Source organism: Notamacropus eugenii, chromosome 2 (genome assembly GCF_028372415.1).
Source record: "Notamacropus eugenii isolate mMacEug1 chromosome 2, mMacEug1.pri_v2, whole genome shotgun sequence".
Classification (NCBI taxonomy): Eukaryota; Metazoa; Chordata; class Mammalia; order Diprotodontia; family Macropodidae; genus Notamacropus; species Notamacropus eugenii.
The window spans coordinates 358,321,029-358,341,379 of NC_092873.1; the positions used below are offsets into that span (position 1 = coordinate 358,321,029).

General features: G+C 41.2%; 1 protein-coding gene and 1 long non-coding RNA gene across 4 annotated transcripts in view; one reads left to right on the forward strand and one right to left on the reverse strand.

Annotated features, from left to right (window-relative positions):
- Positions 1–2,259: 2,259 nt before the first annotated feature.
- ACLY (ATP citrate lyase) overlaps positions 2,260–20,351 on the reverse strand; it is a 43,701-nt gene continuing 25,609 nt past the window's right edge. For all 3 annotated transcript variants that reach the window (XM_072646463.1, XM_072646461.1, XM_072646462.1), the window contains 13 exons: positions 20,198–20,302; positions 18,848–19,044; positions 17,943–18,024; positions 16,136–16,246; positions 11,457–11,584; positions 10,272–10,365; positions 9,301–9,455; positions 7,022–7,172; positions 6,185–6,328; positions 5,890–6,003; positions 4,598–4,680; positions 4,260–4,336; positions 2,260–3,291 (listed from right to left, as the gene is read on the reverse strand). In XM_072646463.1, the coding sequence (XP_072502564.1) occupies positions 3,197–3,291; positions 4,260–4,336; positions 4,598–4,680; positions 5,890–6,003; positions 6,185–6,328; positions 7,022–7,172; positions 9,301–9,455; positions 10,272–10,365; positions 11,457–11,584; positions 16,136–16,246; positions 17,943–18,024; positions 18,848–19,044; positions 20,198–20,302 (1,536 nt within the window). In that variant the 3' untranslated portion in view covers positions 2,260–3,196. The remainder of the gene's footprint in view (positions 3,292–4,259; positions 4,337–4,597; positions 4,681–5,889; positions 6,004–6,184; positions 6,329–7,021; positions 7,173–9,300; positions 9,456–10,271; positions 10,366–11,456; positions 11,585–16,135; positions 16,247–17,942; positions 18,025–18,847; positions 19,045–20,197; positions 20,303–20,351) is intronic.
- Positions 7,106–9,763, forward strand: LOC140528552 (uncharacterized). Its single transcript, XR_011975210.1, has 2 exons — positions 7,106–7,197; positions 9,257–9,763. It is a non-coding gene; the product is annotated as an uncharacterized lncRNA (long non-coding RNA).

Sequence of the window (20,351 nt, forward strand, 5' to 3'; positions counted from 1 at the left end):
TGCTAAAGCTGGAAACTCTAGTTCAGTTCTGGAGTGACAGTGGGACAAGCCAATCTGGTGGCCACACCAAATACATATGTCATCAATATGATGAGCTCCTGGTTGCAAAGTGGAGGGAGCAACAGGTTGCACATAGATGGAATGAACTGGCCCAGGTTGAAAAAAAACAGTTGAAAGCTGCCATCCCTACTTGAGTAGAATCAGACCTATGAGTAGCCTGGGCAAGAAAGAAAGACCCAATCTTAAGAAAAAAAAATTGAGACTCTTCCTGGAGAGGAGAGAACTAGATGCTTAGAGGAAGCATCCAAGAAATACTAATGTAGATCCAAAGATACTATTATATTACATGGGAGACCATCCAGTGAAGGTCAGAGAGAGTCCTGGTTGTTGGTTACTCTTGAGGAATTGAGAAAGCTTTTTTCCCCCACTTAACCACAAAAAAAGTTTAGTGTCTTTCCAGGGCATGGAACATGCCAGAGTGCCTCCCAAGGCTTATCAAAATGGATAACTTCCGCCTACTTCTAGTGATTCACGTGAACTCAAGATACTATCAGGACAGGCCTAGAAAGCATTGACTGACAGGTCTTGGTCAAGAAACTGAAGACCATGAGCATGAGTGTTTTCCTCACATCTGCTAATTGAAGGCAAGGAAGGTAAAAGAGAAAAGCATTTGGGAAGTGAACATGTTCAGATATTGGTGTCTTAGAATAAGACTTGGAGATCTGGACCGTGAATTAGAATATAGGAACGACAGGGTTATGTCCAGGGACAGAGAGCTCCTTAAAAGAATTCCCACCATCATACATCCAAAAAATGGTCCCATAGTCTGCCTGAAGACCTCCAGTGAGGAACCCACTCCTTTCCCCAAGGCAGCCCATTCCATTTTCCAATAGCATTAGGTTTTTTTCCCTCCTTATGTCAAACCTAAATTTGCCTCTCTGTAACTTCTGCCCATTCTCCCTTCTGGAATCAAGAATAAGTCAAATCTCTCCTTAAGAAAGATCCACCCCCAGACAAAGAACTGATAGTGTTTGAATGCAGATTGGAACATACTTTTTTTCTGGAGGTTTTTTTTGGTCTATCTTCTTTCACAACATGACTCTTATGGAAATGTTTTGCATGACTACACATGTATAACCTGTATGGAATTGCTTGCCTTCTCAATACGGGAAAGGAAGATGGCCAGGGAAGGAAAGAATATGAAACCCAGTTTTAAAAATGAATGTTAAAAATTATTTTTACATGTAACTGGGGGAAAACAAAATACTGAATAAAAAAAGAAATTCAAAAGATTTGTCGTTCAAAACAGCCAGCCTGTCCCATTTCTTCTTTTCCTCCAGATTTATAAATCTGTTTTTCAACATCATCTCATATGGCACGGACCAAGGATTCTTTATCTTCTTTGTCAAGGATCTCTCAGCAGTCTGGTGAAGCACTGACACTTCTCAAAATGTTTTAAAATGCATACGTAGGATCATAAAGGAAATTACTTAGAATACTTGAGTATTTATTGTCATTTACATTTACTTCTCAACCAACCCTAGGTGAAGAAACTTTGTGCTAGATTCAAGACTCTTCACCCATCCTGGCTGCCCACCTCCGGAGGCTGCAATTTATCACACCCTTTTTAAACCGACACCCACAATTGAACACAATAAAGTTCTCAACTTTATATGACTGTGATATCACTGGGATGGGTACTTCAAGCAATGCAGATTGAACCCCTCTACACCTAAGATGGTTTCTAGATACTTTGGGGAGGCAACTGGGATTAAGTGTCTTGCCCAGGATCACACAACTCGTAAGTGTCTGAGGTTAGATTTGAACTCGGGTCCTCCTAACTCCAGGGCTGGTGCTCTATCCACTATGCCACCTAACTGCCCCTTACATTTTCTGAGAAACAGCACCCTGGGGAATGTACTATATTTGAAGTCAGACCCTTAAGTTCAAATCCTGGCCCTACTCTTTTGCCATGGGAAAGTCACTTAATCTACAGTAGTTCAAAAGTCTTCTCATCTATAAAATAAGGGGGCTGGAGCTCTAGGATCCCTTCAGACTATGACCCTTTATAGGACCTGCCAGAGCCTGTGGTTTGCTGGCATACACAGCCTTTTTGTAAACTTAAGTCACCTCCATGGCATGAGTTATCAATGGATATTTATCATCTTCTGATGATGTATGTGTGTATGTATATATATGCATATACACTTCTGCACCCCTTCCCCCCTGAAATAAACCAAAGCCTATACATACATTCAATTTTTGTTGTTACTATATTGTTTATTTAAATTGGACTATGATAATACAGAGAAGGGACTGAGAGGATATTCAGTTATCCAGAATCTTTTGCATTTTACATACACAGATTGTGCAGCTACAAGTTAACAACCCATACAACAATAATAATTCAATCATCGCTGCATAAATACAAAGTATGTAAGATACTGGTCATTTCACAGTTTTTATACGTGACTTTACATTTTAAACTACCACATCATGTGTTTTGGCATGACACTGGATGAGGTGGTCATGTTCCTCTGTCCCTGCAATACGCACGAGCAGACTTGGAAATGCAGTACTGAACACAGACAAGACATATCAGTAAAACCTTTTACATACAGCATATCAAAAATAATACTAATAATAAAAGGTCCCCCAAATCAGAGACGAACACAAACAAACGTTCTTCATGTTCCAGGAGGAAGGGGACAAGGCATGTGTGGAAAAACAGGATATTCGAAGTTCTTTTCATGTCAATCTAACTGTCCAGTTTTTAAGCAGAATTCCTTCCCCTCCTCCAAGGAAAGGAGAAAGCCAAGTTATTTTTTTAATGGAAAAAAATAAAAATAAGCCAACACAACCACACATAAACTCACACACTACAATGAAGAAACAAAATGTATACAGACAGTGCTTAGTTGCTTCCATGTAATAAATACAGCAGGTAGCATATGAAACATCACAAGTATTGGCTTTATTTGCTTCCATTTCTATGCTCATAAAAAAAATATTAAGCTTCTCTGTGAATTTAACTGGGTTAGCTTATAGATAGACACATGTTGGTCTCTAATTTCTGTACACCAATGGCTCCTTGAAGCTCCAGCCCACCTGGTAGCAGTCTCTAGTGCTAGGCATATGCACTGGATCTTAGGGAGAGGTTTTCTTTCTCCCTTCTCGGAATGAGGCTCCTTGTCATTTACATGGTCATGTGTTCTGGGAGAACATACGAAATATCATCCCATGGATGCCGGTATAGACCTTGCTTCAGCCTCTTCTGGTCTAGATAATGCCCTAAAAATGGAGCAAAAGCATGTCTTCTTTCAAATAAAAAATAACAGTTCAACTGAGGATGGAGGAAAGGAAAGATGTCAGATATAAAAATGAAGAGAGGGAAGGAAATTCAGTTCTGTTCAATAGGAAATCCCCGTAGTAGCTAGTTCAGACAGCCTACCCGAGTGATAAGACTGTTGATTAATTTAATTGGACTTAACATAAGCTAGGGACAATGATATTGGACTCTAGGTCCTTTTCTAGACCATCAGAGCTGAACGACCCAAGAGAAATCTAATCTGATTCTCTTGTATTTTAAAAAAGAGGTAATAAGGGACTTAATCAAAATGACACAGCAGCAACCCTAAGTTTATTAAATGCTAAGGAGATCCTCTTTCCACTATATTCTAAAGTATTTTTTGAACCAGATGTGTAATTTCATCAGTATGTAAAACTCTGATTGTGGAAACTCCCTCCAATTAAGCAGACCAGTCAACGTTTTGATAAGTCTTAAAAGAGTTGTCTCGGGGCAGCTAAGTGGTGCAGTGGATAGAGCACTGAGCCAGGACTCAGAAGACCTGAGTCAAATCTGGTCTCAGACACTTCCTAGCTGTGTGACCCTAGGCAAGTCACTTAACCCTACCTACACCAGTTCTTCACCTATCAAAGGAGTTGGAGAAGAAAATGGTACACCATTCTAGAATATTTGCCAAGAAAAACCCAAAAATGGGGTCACAAAGAGTGGGTACGTGACTTACAGGCCAGGTGACTTGCCCTTGGTCACACAGCTAGTCAGCATACATCACAAGCAAGAATTAAACTTTCTGACACCAAGGCTGCCTGTGTTTCTGTTATATATGGAGAAGTGTCAAGAATGACTTATATTATGACAACTTTTCTGATACAGAAAGACTCCCAGTCTATAGTAATATGGTAGGGGTTGACAAAATGAGAGAAACCCTACAGGAAACCAAAAAGCAAAAACTCACCAATGAAACCCATACTTCTTCCTAGCACAAAAATACCGTTGAGGGCTCCAATATCAATATATTCATCAGCTTCCTCCCTGTAACACAAACGCACACAAAACCAAATTCGATTAAAAAAAAAAAAAGCTTATCTCAACAGGTCCCCAACCTAAGCAGCACTGTCTCTGTCTGGCCCAAGCTGAAATACTAAAAGGGGAATGATCACTTTATTTTATCATGAAATCTCAGAGGCAACCACTCTGGGTTCTGAAAGCCTCTCGTCCCCATAAAAAACACCCTAGGTCTCCTTTCCCCAACAAGAAACAGGACAACAGACAGAAGATGTCTGCTTGACTCACCTAGTAAAAGAACCACAATTCCTGAGCATATCCACAAACGCAGCTCCAATAAAACCATCTACATTCAGGATAAGATTTGGCTTCTGAGAATGTGAAAAACAAACAAAAAGCCCTCTTGTTACTGCTTCAGCTATCCAGCGGGATTTTTTATTTGTTTTCATTTTCCTTTACTCCTATTTAGTCCTAATCTAAGAAGATTTGTCATTGAATTTTAAACCTGGTGATGTCTCTGATGATGATGTTCCATTCTTACTAATAAAAAAATTATTTCTGTTCTTTACAGCAGAAATAAACCTATTTTTTTCATGCTTAGACCATTCATCAAGTTAGGAGTTTATTGCAGTATGTGGATCCAAATCCAGTTTCTAATTGAATCCCATTTCTAGAATCCCAGATGGAGGCCTAGCAGGACCCTTGGAGATCTAGTTCCACCCCTTCAATTTACAGACAAGGAAAGGTAGTAAGTAGTAAAACAGTCTTTCCTCTTCACCATGTTGCCCAGAGTTTAATTGCTAATTGTGTGTAGGGTTACTTACACACTATTTGAGTTCTTACTCTAGGTGCAGTGTATAGCGCTGGATCTAGAGTAAAGTCAGCAAGACCTAAGTTCCAACCCTACCTTAAACACTAACTGGCTCTGTGACCCTGGGAAAGTCATTTACCTTCTCTGAGTCTGTTTCCTCATCTGTAAATAATGACCCTGCCTCCCATGATTATTGTGAGGACCAAATGAGATGTTTACCAAAGTGCTTTGCAAACCTAAAAGAACTATGTAAATGGTAGCTATTATTACACCATCTAGCCAATCCTTTTTTTAGTGCCCCAACAATTGTGTGTAATTACTGTTTTAAAATACAGTTGAGAGTTGGTAATGCTAGTTCCCTAATAAAAGCAGCATGTTACAGTAAGGACGGACCACCTCTTTAAATATTGTTATTGCTGCCTTTTGTTTTTATATCACATTCATTTCCAAATATATTCCTCTTCCTCCCCTTACCTAGGTGAAAAAATAAAAACAAAACACAACACTTCAACCACATCTAACAGAATATATAATATTCTATGAAATAATATAATATTCTACAGCCAAATAGTCCAGCCCTTGCAGCAAAGGGAGGAACACATCATCTTCTCCAGCTATCACTTCACAAAGCAACAACAACCCACTTGGTCAAGAGGACAGCAGTGAGTGATCCACAGTACAAGGTGTCTGATTTCAGTGCCATACCTTCTCAAATTTACCCTCAGAAGTAATTGGCCCAAGTCGAAACTGACCCTAACAGTATTTTTACCTTGGAAGTGGTGATCTTCTCTACTTCGAGGGCGTAATCCAGAAGGGGAGTAGCAGGGAAGTGTTGTTTGACGTAATCTTTAAGGATCTGAACCCTCATATCTGGGTTGTTTATCTGAAAGTTGACACAAGATACCATGAGGCTAACTCAGAAGAGAGCTTTTGAGGATGGGTAGCACCTGTGTTATAGGATCACAGCAGCAGAGCTGGAAGGAACCTCAGAAGTCTTCTGGTCCAACTGCATCCCCTCCCCCCATTGTAAGATGGATTTCTCTACCCAGACTGATTCCACTTACTGATTTGACTCTGTGACCAATCCCCATGATCAGTTTTCCTTCCTTCTTCATCTTGTTCACAAACTCCATGGGGATGATGCCACTGTCAAAGGCTTTGCTGAACATCTTGGCTGCTGCATCTAAAGCACCCCCAAAGCGGTCTCCCTGCATGAGATAAACCCTTATGTCACCTTCAATGCTAAGAGTTCCTTCTGGTTTCCCCCATCCCGTCACTTTTTATTTTTTTGGAGGCAATCAGGGTTAGGTGACTTGCTCAGAGTCACACAGCTAATAAGTGTGTGAGGCTGGATTTAAACTCAAGTTCTCCTGACTCCAGGGCCAGTGCTCTCTCCACTTCACCACCCAGTTGCCCTTGGTGCCCCGCCTCCCCCTGGCACTTTTTAGAGTAGCACAAGGACAGGGGACAGGGGGACAACCTGGAAGGTAGAGATGCTCTCTATTACATCTAGCAAAGGGTTCCATACATAGGGAGAGCCAACATAAGCAGGCCAGATGCTGCCATTCATAGACTCCCTCACTTCAAACCTTGAGACTACTGACATCCTCTCCATTCTTTAAGGAAAAACTTAAATGCTCTCTTACCTGAATTGTACTGATCCTCCAACAAGAAGGACTCTTTGCTTCCTCTGACCTCATAGCACTTTATTAGTTTCTGTACACATTTACATTCTAATTTTTAAAATCTGTGCATATGTCTTATATCCGGGATCAAAGAAAGTTCCCTTATAGCAGGGACCAGATTTTCCTTACCTCTGTCAACTCCCTAATTAGCACAAGATATGGCAAGGCCTTGTCTCTGCTGAACATTTCATGACTTCATCAGATGATGATACTTACAATTGTGAGCAATCCTGATGTAAGGCTAGAGACTAGGTCTTTCCCAGCTCGGGCACAGATAATGGTATTGTGAGCCCCTGAGACAGCAGGTCCATGATCAGCTGTCACCATCAGACACATCTCAATGAACTGGCAAGAATATTTAGGTAACCTAAGGAGCATTGAAAACACTGCGGGTAAGCGGTCAAAAGATATAAACAAACATACAATGAGCATATAGCAATGTAAAAAGGAAAGGTCAACAACCAAAACTAACTGAATTTAGTTCCCAAAGAAGAAATGTTAGCAAACAACTCTCACCTTCTTTGTGGAGATAAGGGACCATGGGTATGGAACATTGCATATAACATGATACTTTTTCAAGAGAATTGGGGAGGCATAAGTCAGAAAATGGGAAGTGATATAAAAACAAAAGGGATTCATAAAATTTATTTAAAAATAAATTATTTAAAAGGTAATTAAAAAAAATTAGGAACAGAAGGAAAAGAAAAATGGATTTTCTAGTTTGTCCAGAATGATGATTTCATTAGTGTTGGAAATTAGCTCTATCAGCGTATCCTGTCATTTGTAACTTGTCTTGTAAATTTATAATCAGAGACCGCTGAGGAGTGATTATACCATGATCACACAGTTAGTATGTTTTAGAGCCAGGAACTGAACCCAGGACCTTGAGCCACCACGGCATTCTGTGTCTCATTGACTCATTAAAGAGAAACAACACATCATGCAATTCCCTGGCTTTCCTTTACTGCCCAACAACAGTTATTAAAATTTAAGGAGGGTCTAAGCATTCTAATCCAGGTCCAGTATTGAAACAAAATCCCAAGTCAATTCCTCATTCTTTTATAGTATTAGAATTTGTTCTAATTGGTTTGTTTAAAAGAGATGGCCGTTACTTAGAGGTTGGGAATCTTTTGGTCATGTAGCAATTGTAATTATACTATCATTTGTCATAAATATACTCAGGGTTATTTTCTATGTACTGATGAAAAGGAAGGCAGCATTCTTTTCCCCAAACAGGCAGCTAGGTGGTACAGTGGATAGAACACTGGACCTGGAGTCAGGATGACCTGAGTTCAAATCAAAATCTCGGACACCAGACACTTACTAGCTGTGTGACCAACTCTGGCCAAGTCACTGAATTCTGTTTGTCTCAGCGCCTCACCTGTAAAATGAGCTGGAGAAGAATATGGCAAACCACTCCAGTATCTTTGTCAAGAAAACCCTACAAATAGTACTATGCGCTATGGTCCATGGGGTTACATTGGACACATCTGAAATAACTGAATAGAAATCCCTTTCCCTTACTTTTCAGTGTGACTCTTCTATAGGACATACCCATTCCCATGCCAGTGAGAAAGGAAAAATCCAACGACCAAAACAGGGTGTCGAAAGGACCCCATAAAAGCTGTTGTGGTATAATCCTGAGAATTCTTTCAGGGAGGCAGTGAATGGTAACTCATGCCACTTTGCTCCAATTATCTCCAGGTCACATATTCAATGGGCCCTGGCTCAGCTGTCAAGTCCCAGGAAAGGGTTCAGCTGGTCTTGTGAGTTGCAGGAGAAAATAAAAGACTGCTCTAACATTCATGCTGATGACACAGGCTTATCAATATACAACATACACACAGTGTGTCTATTAGCCTATTCCTATACTCTTTGACAATTCACTGATTATAGGATCATAAAAAACCAAACAATGAGCTATCAAAAGTGCTTTCTACTGCCTCTAGGAAGGACGATGCCCACCCCCAATCCCCAGATTCAGACATACCCCCTTCCCTTCGGCAAAGTCTTTGAGAACTCAAGGTCCTTAGTTCTAGCTTTAGGATATTAGTGGAGATTGTGCTGGCAGAATGTAAATGGCGGATCCTACCAAGCAGGCAAGGTGTTGAGGATGGTGCCTTCCAGGAGAGGAAGTACTGATGAGATCATGGAGCTTTTGAAGGACTGAACTGAAGTTACTGAGAGATTCCTGGCATATAGGAGGCACTTAATGAATGTTTGTTAAATTGAGTTAGTGCCCCTCCGGGGACTTCCTTTTAGACTTTTTTCTCCCTCCAGTTAGTTTGCCATTCTTCCTGTTGTAGGGTCTTACTGCTAGACTCGCCTCTTGATTCTCAGTGCAAAGAACACTTGTGTTTGTTTCTCTCCAGTCACCCAGTGAACATTCTGTATAAGGCACAAAGCTCATTTCTGAGTTCTATTCATTTTCCTGCCCTACTTTTCTTCCAGGCTAAATAATCAACATTTCAGTTCCTTTCCTGGTGGCCCCTCACCTTCTCTGGAACCACAGCAGTCCCAGGACCCCTCCAATGCCCATCTCCTCTTTGAAGACCTCAGTGATGGGCATGCCTGCGTAGATGAGCTCCTGTCCTCGTTCATCACAGATGCTGGTCATGAAGGAAGCTGGTTTCCGGATTAAGCCTAGTTCCTAGATTACAGCAGAGAGAAAAACAGTTAAGCAGAGGATAATGGTACTCAGTGTAGGCTGAGGAATCCTCAATGTGCACCCCTTCCTCTCCCACAATGAAACAATCACCATGCCCAAAGGCATAGACCTGGAGACCTCCAGAGTAATCTGAACTATTTACTTTCCTTTAGGGTGGGGAGGCAATGGGATCATATCTGACATGCCTTCCCTGTTCGGGGAAGGTTCTCTTTCCTCATATAGTCTTTACCTTCATTCCTTTATACTTTTCAAACAGCTAGACTGAAATAAATTTGTGTCATCTGAGAAAATTCCAAAGTTTGAAAAAGCTACTCCTTGATGTCATCCTGTTCCCACAATACCAAAATCCAAATGGCTTACAATGGGTTACCTTGATGCTCTGCCGACCCCATGCACATTCTGAACTAGAACCTTTTGGGCCACCACACAAAGATGCAGTTACACACGTAATTTAGGCTAAAGCATCCCTAGAATTTATTCTATCCAATGAATTTTCAACATGTCACCTTCAGACTCCAGACCCTATCACAAGGGAAGAGTGACCACAAATCAGTAGTCAAAACACCCATCATCCATTGGTGATATGCCTAGATACACTTCCCCAAGAGACTTTGTAGTGAGACATTAGTAGTATGACCCTGTGGGTCATACTACAAACCCTGAAGAAATACCCTGTGTCCAAACAAAGGGCGAGAAAGCAACCTGTAGTCATTTCCAGGTGGATTCAGACTAATACCTCTTGATCTTTACCAAATCTTTGGGTTTCTGGTGATACCACGGGTACAGCCAATCACCTACCCGGGCCCAGGAGTAATCCATTGGCACAGTCGGGGGAGGGACCTCCTGAGCAGGTACAATGACTCCTTTGGCAACAAGATCTTCATACACATTCCTGAGGAGTAGGAAAGGGGAAGGGAAAGTTAATAAGCAGAAATGACATGCCATTAAGTAATGGTCCTCTTTTCCACCCCAGTCTATTCCCATCAATCATTACAGCCCTGAAAAATCTAAATGGAAACAAGTAGAAAGCCCCCCAAATGTAAACAATTGAAAACAAAAACCAAACTTTTGTCTCTAGTTAGTTCTTTCCTGGACCTAAGCCTCAGTGATTTTAAAGGAAGTCATAAGAGGAAGAAAAACAAACTGGTTTAAGATATGGAAAAAAGGAATAGCACTGGGAACTGAAGTCAGTTCTTACTTATTTGTAAGTGATCTACAAAAGATAGGCTTGAGTATACTTCTAGACCCATCTTCCCCTTAAGCCAGAGTCCTCATCTGATATATAGTCAGGAAACGAGAGTCATCTTAATATCAACCAGATCAAAATAAACAGGAAGAGAAATCTTGCTGCTTCAGCTTTTTTAAGAGCCCCAAAGACAGTTTCAGAAAAACTTGGGAAGACTTAGTGAAGCAAGCAAAACCAGGAGAGCAACACACACAGCAACCTATTACTGCGACAGTTGTTACAGCAACATTGTAATGATGATTAACTGAGAAAGACTTAGCTACTAGGATCGATACAATGATCCACAACAATTCCAAAGGGCTCAGGATGAAAAATGCTATCTAGCTCCAGAGAGAGAACTGATGGACTCTGAGTGCTGTCTGAAGATTTTTTCCTTTATTTTTCTTGCTTCCCAAACTAGCCTTTCCCCCAAACATGGCTAATACTGAAATATGTTTTGCATGACTTCACATGTAAATGGATATTGTAAGTATTGCCTTCTTAATTGGGGGGAGGAATGGAAGAAGGGAGAGAAAATAACAATAATTTTTTAAAAATTAAAAAATGTTACAGCTCCAAACCCCTCAAATGACATGGTTAAGTTAAATAGGCACAATGGATTATTATCCCTGCCACCATTACTAATAAAATCAGGACTCTAGGTGTTTGCAGGCTGACTAAGGGGGTTTCTATAGCTCAAAAGTCTGTGCCACCTCTCACCCCCCCACAATACACAGCCAGACACAGAATGAGCTTACTGAATGATTTCGCCTAGCTCATCAAAGCTCCAGGGCACGAAGACTCCTGCCTCCTTCAAAGCCTGGTTCTTCGCCACAGCTGTTTCTGAGGCCTGGTTGGCACAGGCACCTGCATGACCAAATTGCACCTGGGAAGTGACAGAAGAGCAGTCTTATGTTCCTTCATTAACCCCCTCCAACCTCTACCCACTCCCCGCCCCCAAACCAACAAAGGGAGAAAAAAAATCATAGGAGCAAAAAGAAATGTGAGCTTGGATCAGATCACTAGCCTCTGCAGCCGAGAAGTCTGGATAGACCCGAGTCTGACGTCACTATGGACAATGGCATCAAGAGATATTCTTTGGACAGATGTGCTAATAACTGTCTTCTGGGAAGAAGAGTCTAATAAAAGAAATCCCTGGGCGAACCTGTTGGTACTTAAGGCCTGTACTGTCTCTCAGGGTTGCATGTTTGCTACCTGTTATGTGGCTAAGACTCTCTTTTATTTGTCTTTTCACCCTAACCAGAAGGAGTAGGGAAAGAAATCAGGCTGGCTGCAGGAAGACCTCGTTATCAATTAAATCAGGGTATCAAAATCCAAGACAGTAAACTGTACATAAGGACCTCAGAGGTTACATAATGACATAGAAAATGAATATTATCTAGGTTTTATCTTATTTTTATTCATTTTGTTAAATTATTTCCCAATTACATTTTAATCTGGCAAGCTGTATGTGCATGACACTTCTGAATTAAGTAATCAACAAACGCTGATTAAGTGACAACTATGTGCTGGGCACTGTGCTGTATACTGGAGGCACAAATGCAAAAGTGAACAGTGCCTTATCCTCAAAGAGATTCAATTCTATCATAATGTAACAGCAGTTCTAACGCAATGGAGAGTCCATCAGAAAATGATCTCATTCCTTCTCTAAAATTCAGCTCTTAACATCTCCCAGAGGCCCCATCCAAATCAGTCTCACTGCACTCTGGTCATTCCTCAATTACATACCCCCTTGGGACTTATCTATTCCACTTGTTCTACATTTACTTAAGACTCAGTTGTCCCCTTACTCTGAAAGAATCATTGTTTTCTTTTTTATGTGCACCTGTAAGCTTCATTCAGGATTTCAGTTTTCATGAAGTATTGTGTGCCTATTATGAGCAAAGGAAACTGGCTAGGCATTGGTGACCCAAACACGAAATAAGACAGGGTGAAATAGTCCTTTTCCTCAAGTAGCTTATGATCGAGAATGGGGGAGTAGGGAGTTGCTTTTTAAAAGTACTTTGATAACTGTATTTCAATAGAATTGGTTTTCCTTATAACCCTGTTTCTTATTTTATGCATTTAAAAATGTTATTCTGAGAAGGGCTCATCACCAGACTGTGCACTAAGCCTCCTACACGGAAAAAAATTCAAGTCTAGGAGCTATGTTCCCCCACGTTAAAGCTGGGCATTCCCTGATATCACCACCCTTGCCATCACAGAGCTAGACAGACACATCTGGAGTTAATATAAAAGGCACAGAGATTTGTCAAGTGAGCAAGAACTACCTCGATGGATGGATTGACCATTAACTCTATCCTGAACCACTTCACCATCCCTTCTTGTTTTGAGTAGATTCATAATACTATTATAAAACAGATGTTGCAAATCAGACATCAATCACCCTTCACTGGGGTTAATCCCAAGGATCTTTTTTTGAGGTGGCAGCAGGTTAAAGTGCTTCATAGACAACGTGTGTTTTATGTACCTTTTCAGGACTGGGGAAGAGGAAAGCAGTGGCCTGAGGGTGCACCCATTAATTATAGTTATAAGCTTAGGCAAGGGTACTGAATTTCTTGGCAGACTTATGGACTCCTCAGAATAACATTTTAAAATGAATAATATAAAATACATATTTGTTATAGAGGCTTTGTTTCTCCTTCTTTTTCCATGTGGGAGGAGGGCAAATAGAAGGGAGAGAAGGAAAATTTTGGCTAATTAAAAAAAATTTAATTTTAAAAAAGAAAATAACCTAAGACTACAAATAAAATTAATTATACTGAAATAGTTATGAAAGTATTATGAAAGTATTTTAAAAGAAAAGCTAATAGATAACAGCTTACCAACCCCAAGGCTTGAAAGTCTTAGAGATCAAGAAATCCAGTGTGAAAAGAATGAGTTTTATCTTAGCTACATTGCTCGTCTGGCATGAAGAACATATGGGCCCATTCAAGAGCTATTCTTAAGATTCCTCTTATTAAAAATAGAAGCGTACCTTCCTCCCCTTTCAGGACTACAGGCAACAGACTCACCATCTCTCTCTTCCCCTAAGCTTATCTTATCTTACTCTAAGAGTCTTTCATCAACCCTAGAAACTCTCAACCTTTTTGCTTACATAACCCCAAACTTCACAATGATATCAAATAGCTTGCTCAAACTGAATAGTTTTACATAAATTAAAATTTTCAAAAGGTCACAGAAGGATGACTTCCGGGAAAGTCTCCAGGAGGTAATAATCAAAGGAGTCATCTCTAAGTGGGGACCTGGGGAATAACAGTTGGTGGTATATAAGAGAACTGCAAACAGGGACCAAATTCAAAGTGCATGGTGCTACGGTCTGTTGCAGACCTCAAGTGCAAACAGGCATTCAAAGAAGAGAGAGGTTCATGAGCAATGACAAGGCAGGGCTCTGCAGCCTCTCCCTGCCCTCAAGCAATCAGAATCAAGGACTCTGGAAATTTAGTTCTTAGAAACGAGAGATTTAATCACTATCATTTTCCATTATAATTTATAATTTTTTTCATTGTAAGAAAATTGGTTTAGGAAGCAGGGACAGTTTTCTGAGAACTGAAAAAAGACTAAGCTTGGAAGAGGCCTGGTTAGCTGCCTACAAACAACAGGAGAGGATGCATTTCCTGTGGCAGAGATCATTTACTTATTAGATTATCATAGCTGGAGGAGATCATCTCTTAGAACATCCATTTCTCAGAGCTGGGATTCTTCCACGTTCTCTAAACAACCCTTTGATCTCAATTCTTTTTCATACATAGCTCTATATATTGTCCAGATGTCTTGAAGATTTAAATTCAGCCTGGTGTCATCATTCTTTCCTATTAATGAATAAATGGGCCTCCTGGTACACTAATCTCCTCTGTGAATCTGAGCAATAGGAGGGAGTCATTGTGCACAGATCCAAATGACTTCTGAGTAAGCTGGTCATAAAAGGTTTCAGAAGCAGAGACCTTGAAACAGAAAGGCTGTTAGCCTGGCTGGCCTAGAACATTTCTATCATTAAAATGCCAACAACAGTGGCAGGAACGCATAATGAGGAGCTTATTGATTAACATCGTTCTCATCTCATCTTCATCCTAACTGTGGATCTCCCCCAAGGCTCTGTCCTGGGTCCTTTTTTCTCTCTTGGTGATGTCATCATCTCCCATGGGTTTAATTATCATCTCCATGCACAGGACTTACAGATGTACATAGGCAGCCCTCATCTCTTTCCTGACCTCCAGTCCGATATTTTCAACTACTTAATTGGACATTTCAAAATGGACGATCTAGAAATGTCTCCAACTCACTGTCTTTCTCCCAAAACCTTCCCAATTTCTGTTAAGGGTACCATTATTCTTCCACTCTCTCAGGTTCATACCTTCAGACTTCTCACTTTTCTCCCTCTTTCACCTCCACATATCCAACTGATCACCAAATCTTGCCATTTCCGTCTCCACAAAATCTTTTTATCCAATCTCTGCTCTCTACTTATAAGGCTGCCATCCTAATTCAAGCCTATGGTCATCTATCCTGTTGCTATGGATTATTATTAATTCTTGCGTCAAGTCTCTCCTCACTCCAATCCATTCTCCACACAGCTTCCAAAGCTATTTTCCTTAAGGGCAGATATGATCATGTCCTTCCCCAACTCAATACACACCAATGGCTTCCTATTGCTTCTAGGTTCAAAAACAAATTTCTCTTTTTAGGCTTTTGAAGACCTAAACAACTTGACCCTAACCTCTTTCCAGCCTCATTATACTTTTGTCCCCCACTCTTCAGTCTGGACAAACTACCCTAATATATAGCCCTCCATTTTCCACCTCCAGGCCTTTGCCCTGGCCTTTTCCCATGCCTCAAATGTTGCTCAGTAATTTTTTAGTCATGTCCAACTCTCCATGACCCCATTTAGGGTTTTCTTGGCAAGATACTGGAGTGGTTTGCCATTACCTTCTCCAGCCCATCTTATAAGTGAGGAAACTGAGGCAAACAGAGTTAGATGACTTGCCAAGGCTCACACAGCTGACAAGGCTGAATCCGAACTCAGGAAGATGAGTCTTCCTGATTCCACTGAGCCACCTAGCTGCCCTTTGCCTTGAATGCACTCCCCTTTCACACAAGCTCTCACTTCCTTCAGGAATGCTTTTCCTGACTACTCTCCTGCCCCATCGGCCATCTGCCTGAGCTAAATACATTGTATCTGATATTGTATTCATTCCGCGTATACTTCTATATGCACCTGTCTCTCCTGGCAGAGTATAAGCTCTTCGAGGTCAGAGATCATTTCCTTTTATTCGTCATTTGTATGCCTAGTGCCTACAATGGTGTCTGTCAAACAGCAAGTGCTTAATAAACTCTTGCTGACGGCTTCTAAGGATAGGGTAGGAGCTAAATGGAGATGGAAGGAGCCAGAGGAGGAGAAAAATGCGCTAACACATACCTCAGAAGAAAACATGGTGGCACAGGTACCAATACACCAGCAGACAACAGGCTTGGTGATCCGACCTTCCTTGACGCTCTGGCAGATCTTGTACTCCTCGGTGCCTCCTATCTACAGAGAGGACAGAAAGAAGTGGGACATGAATGTCTGTGAGCTAAAAAAAAAACCAATCACACCTGTCATTTCAGAAGCAGGGGGTAATTTGGTTCCAAGGGGACCACTCTCCCACAAGCCATCCCAATTCCCCCCATCTTCCCTCCATAGCAAATGGATCTGAACATCAGGTGGGCAACACACATTTAAGCCTCACTACGGCTCTAATGGTGTTCTTTCTCTACTGCGAAAGATAAGAAAGGATCTTAAATTTCATGACAGAGGATACAGATTAGACACAACAGAATATCTGCTGAAAGTTACGGGGATAAGTCGGCTAAAGAAGGCACAAAGAGATGTTTCAAAATAAGAGGGAAGATGCCTTGCTCTCAACTTGAATAGAAGAGATGATTCAGACTAGTGCAGGAATCTGTTTTGCTTGACTGCATACTTGTCCCAACTGTCATCCCTGGCCCTACCTCTGCCCCCGCTTTTTTTTTTTTTAAGGGAGAGAAAAATGGATTTTTGTTCATTGACAAAAAAATTTTAAAAAGGATGATTTAGGTGCACTACCTGGAAGCATTCCAACACTAGAATAAATGGTTCTAAAGCCACTCCCCACTAGGAAGAGACCCTGGCCAGTCAGAATTGTGTCAACAGGCCACAGCTAAGTGGGATTGTCCTTCTTTTTCCCTATAATGATGCTGGAGAAAAGTCAATTGCAAGCCATGTCATCATCTTCCTGATGTCATGGCCTGAGGGACAAACCTCAACCTGTGAGTAGTCTGAGCTGAATGGGGACTCAGCTGGCCAGTTCCAGTTGGACAACTCAGCTCAACCTCTCCTCTCCTCTCACCTGAGGGTGTTCTGCCCAAAGGAAGGTAAATTTTGATGGCCAAAAGCTACCTAGTTAACTTGTGATTTACTGGCTAGGTTTCTTTCTCAAAGACCAAGACTTAAACCCAATTCACTCTGAATCTCATGGATTGGACAATAATAGGCTCTCCTGGCTCAGAGTTAATGTAAACAGAAACTGTTTCTCTTTTGGCCAGCAATCCTGAGGGTCTTCCCCTCCCAGTTTGATTATTATTTTTTAATTAAAGGGGCCATCCCTTGACTCACCTCTTAAAGAGGCCTATTCACTGAATGGGCATTGCCTCACTCAAAGTGAGAACCTGAAAAGACCCTAGCTTAAATGGGCAAGGTTTCTCACTGCATCCCAGGCCTTCCCCAGTCGTCCTGAGAGTTATCAGGCCACTGGACCCGGATGGCGCTGGAGGAGAGAGTGAGGCTGGAGACCTTGCATAGCCCTCCCTCATTCAAATCAAAGTCTTACAAGTCATGTCATCCCCTGATGTCATGGGCCTCTTCAGAATGGAGGACAAACCACAACCACAAAGTTGCTGGAATTCTCTTATTTTTGTAACTGGATCTGTGACTTCATTAATACTGGGGCCAAGGGGACAGAGGAAGGATACCTTATGTGGAAATTCCTACCAATGCAGACTGGCAAGTCATCTGTAAAACAAAGTCTTAAAGAGCTGCCCCAGGCACTGAGAAGCTCACAGTCACCCAGAAGGAGTACTCCAATCCAAGTCAACTTCTTGAGTTCAAGGTGGCGCTGTCACTGCATTACCTTCTACTGCCTCTCATTCTGCTGAAATTTTTGAATTCCCAAATGGGGGGGTTATAGGCTCAGCATGAAAGAACTCACCTCCCCAAGTACCACAATCATCTTTACTCCTGGAGTGTCTTGATAACGCAAAACATGGTCCATGAAGGTTGAGCCTGGATATCTGAAGATAAGAGGTGATAAAAGGGGTCAGAAGGAAGTTGTTTTTTTTTTTTAAAGTACACACATTGAAATGTTTATTTTTGTTGGCTGCTACTAAGTTTATAGTGAATGGAAATGAAATTTTATAAACCATACTAGAGATACTAATAAATTTATAAACCATACTAAAGTCTTAAATAAATATAGTCCTGGTGTTAACAATAACTTTCAGGAGCAGCAAGGTGGCAGAGCACATAGAACACCAGCCCTGGAGTCAGAAGGGAACCTGAGCTCAAATTTGGCCTCAGACACTTACTAGCTGTGTGAATGTGGGCAAGTCATGTAACCCCGACCGCCTTTCCCCCAAAAAACAACTAAAAAACCCTCAATAATAGTTTAAGCTATTTCTTTCTTGAGAGAGCCCACTAGAAATCATGTATAAAAGATCTTAATTCAGAACCTCTCCATTTATCAAATCATTTCTCAAATGAGGTAAGAATGGCGAAGTGTTTATAGTGCCTGGCACTTAATAAACATCATACAGATGTCCATCGTGAGCTCAGGCTGCAGACTATGTGTTGACTGTCCAGAGCTGATCTTAACTGTGCTGGGCATACCCACAGTGATGAAATTACCAATCTTTTGAAATATCTAATCTTATGTTTCCAACAGTCCTGTGAGGAAAAGTAAGTATGGAAACCATTTTCCAGGGGGTTAAACTGAGGTCTAAAGAGATTTAAGTCAGTCAGGTCTCCTGCCCCTCAGTCTACAATTCACTTCCCCACTAAATTTAAAACTTCCTAGATGCCAAGACATCCCATTTCTCTGGTCCTGCTGACAGTTACCTGTCCCCACCAATGGCCACACCCTCATAGACACCATCTGTGGTCCTGGAGATAATATTGTTGAGCTCATTAGACATGCCTCCAGATCGGGAAACATAGGCCACGCTGCCAGGCCTGTACAGTTTAGACGCCAGAATGTTGTCCAGCATTCCACCAGTGTTTCCAATTTTAAAGCACCCAGGCTTAATCCCACCAACCTACAGGGCAGAAGAGACAAATGTCAGAAGAAAGAGCAGAGGGAGCATCTGGGAAATTCTAACAGTTGCAACATCCCAAATCTTGCTCCAATCAGGGAATGGATTAGATAGCAAGAACTCTCTAAGTTACATGGAATCCTAGTTCCTTAGGTAATATTTAAGAAGGAGAATAGAGAACAGAGAAAAATTCTGTGACAATATGGACAAATACAAAGTGCTTTTTGACTTAACTAGAACATGTATGGCATTACTATAAAAGACAATATACCCTCAGTAAAAACAATATCCATTAGCAGACATACCATACCTCCTAGATGGTTAGTTTAACATCCAGACGTTAATTATGTCTCCCAACACCAATGTTATCAAAGCTTTCTCTTTCTGAGATGTTAAGGTTCTTTCCTCAGTTTAAAATCTTGACTCTAGACAGTTTGTTTTATCTTGGTAATCCATGGGGCAAAAATCAAGGCCTCCTTTGTTTATAGTAAAGAGACCAATCACTGAAAAGGTCAGAAATACTTCCTCTAGATTGGCAAGAAAGGAGAGAGAAGAGAAAGGAACTGCCTGTACATTTTTTTTTTTAAGTCAAGTCAACAAGCATTTAGTGAGTGTTTACCAGGTACCTGTGTAAGGTGTACACTGTGCTAAGCTCTGGGAATACAACAGTCCCTGCCCTCAAGGAGTTCATATTCTAATGGAGAAGAAAACACACAAACAACTATGGAAGGAGGGAGGGAAGAAGGGAGAAAGAAGGAAAGAGAGAGAGCGAGCCAGGGAAATGTCCAGAGGGAGTGAGGAGATGGAAAGAAGTCAGTACAAATAAATGGTAGAGGATCAGGAGGGGAATAAAACAAGGGATCAGGTGATGAAGCAGAAGAGTTTCTATTTCATACTACAGGTGAAAGGAAACCATTGAAATTTCTTGAGTAAAGAGTGATGTGGTCATGGTGAGACTTGGGCTTTAGGAAGAGGACTTTGGCAACTAAGTGAAGAATGTCCCTCAAGAAGTACTCTGGTGATCTACAAGGAATTTTGTGGGAATGACTTCCCAGAAATAGGCAGAGACAGACAGAATCTTTCTACCTTGAAAGAATCGCATCTTTTGGTTTCGTGCCTGAAACAGGATTACAAATGTAGAAGCAGAAAAACTTACAGTAGCAGGTCCAATGATGGTCACTCCCTTCTGATCTGCCTTTTTAATCAGTTTCCTGGTGAGAGCTTCAGGGATGCCTTCAGCGATGATGGCAATTGTACGGATCTGTAAATGGAAGAAGAAAAAGAGAGGTGGTTAAGGACCTATCTCATTA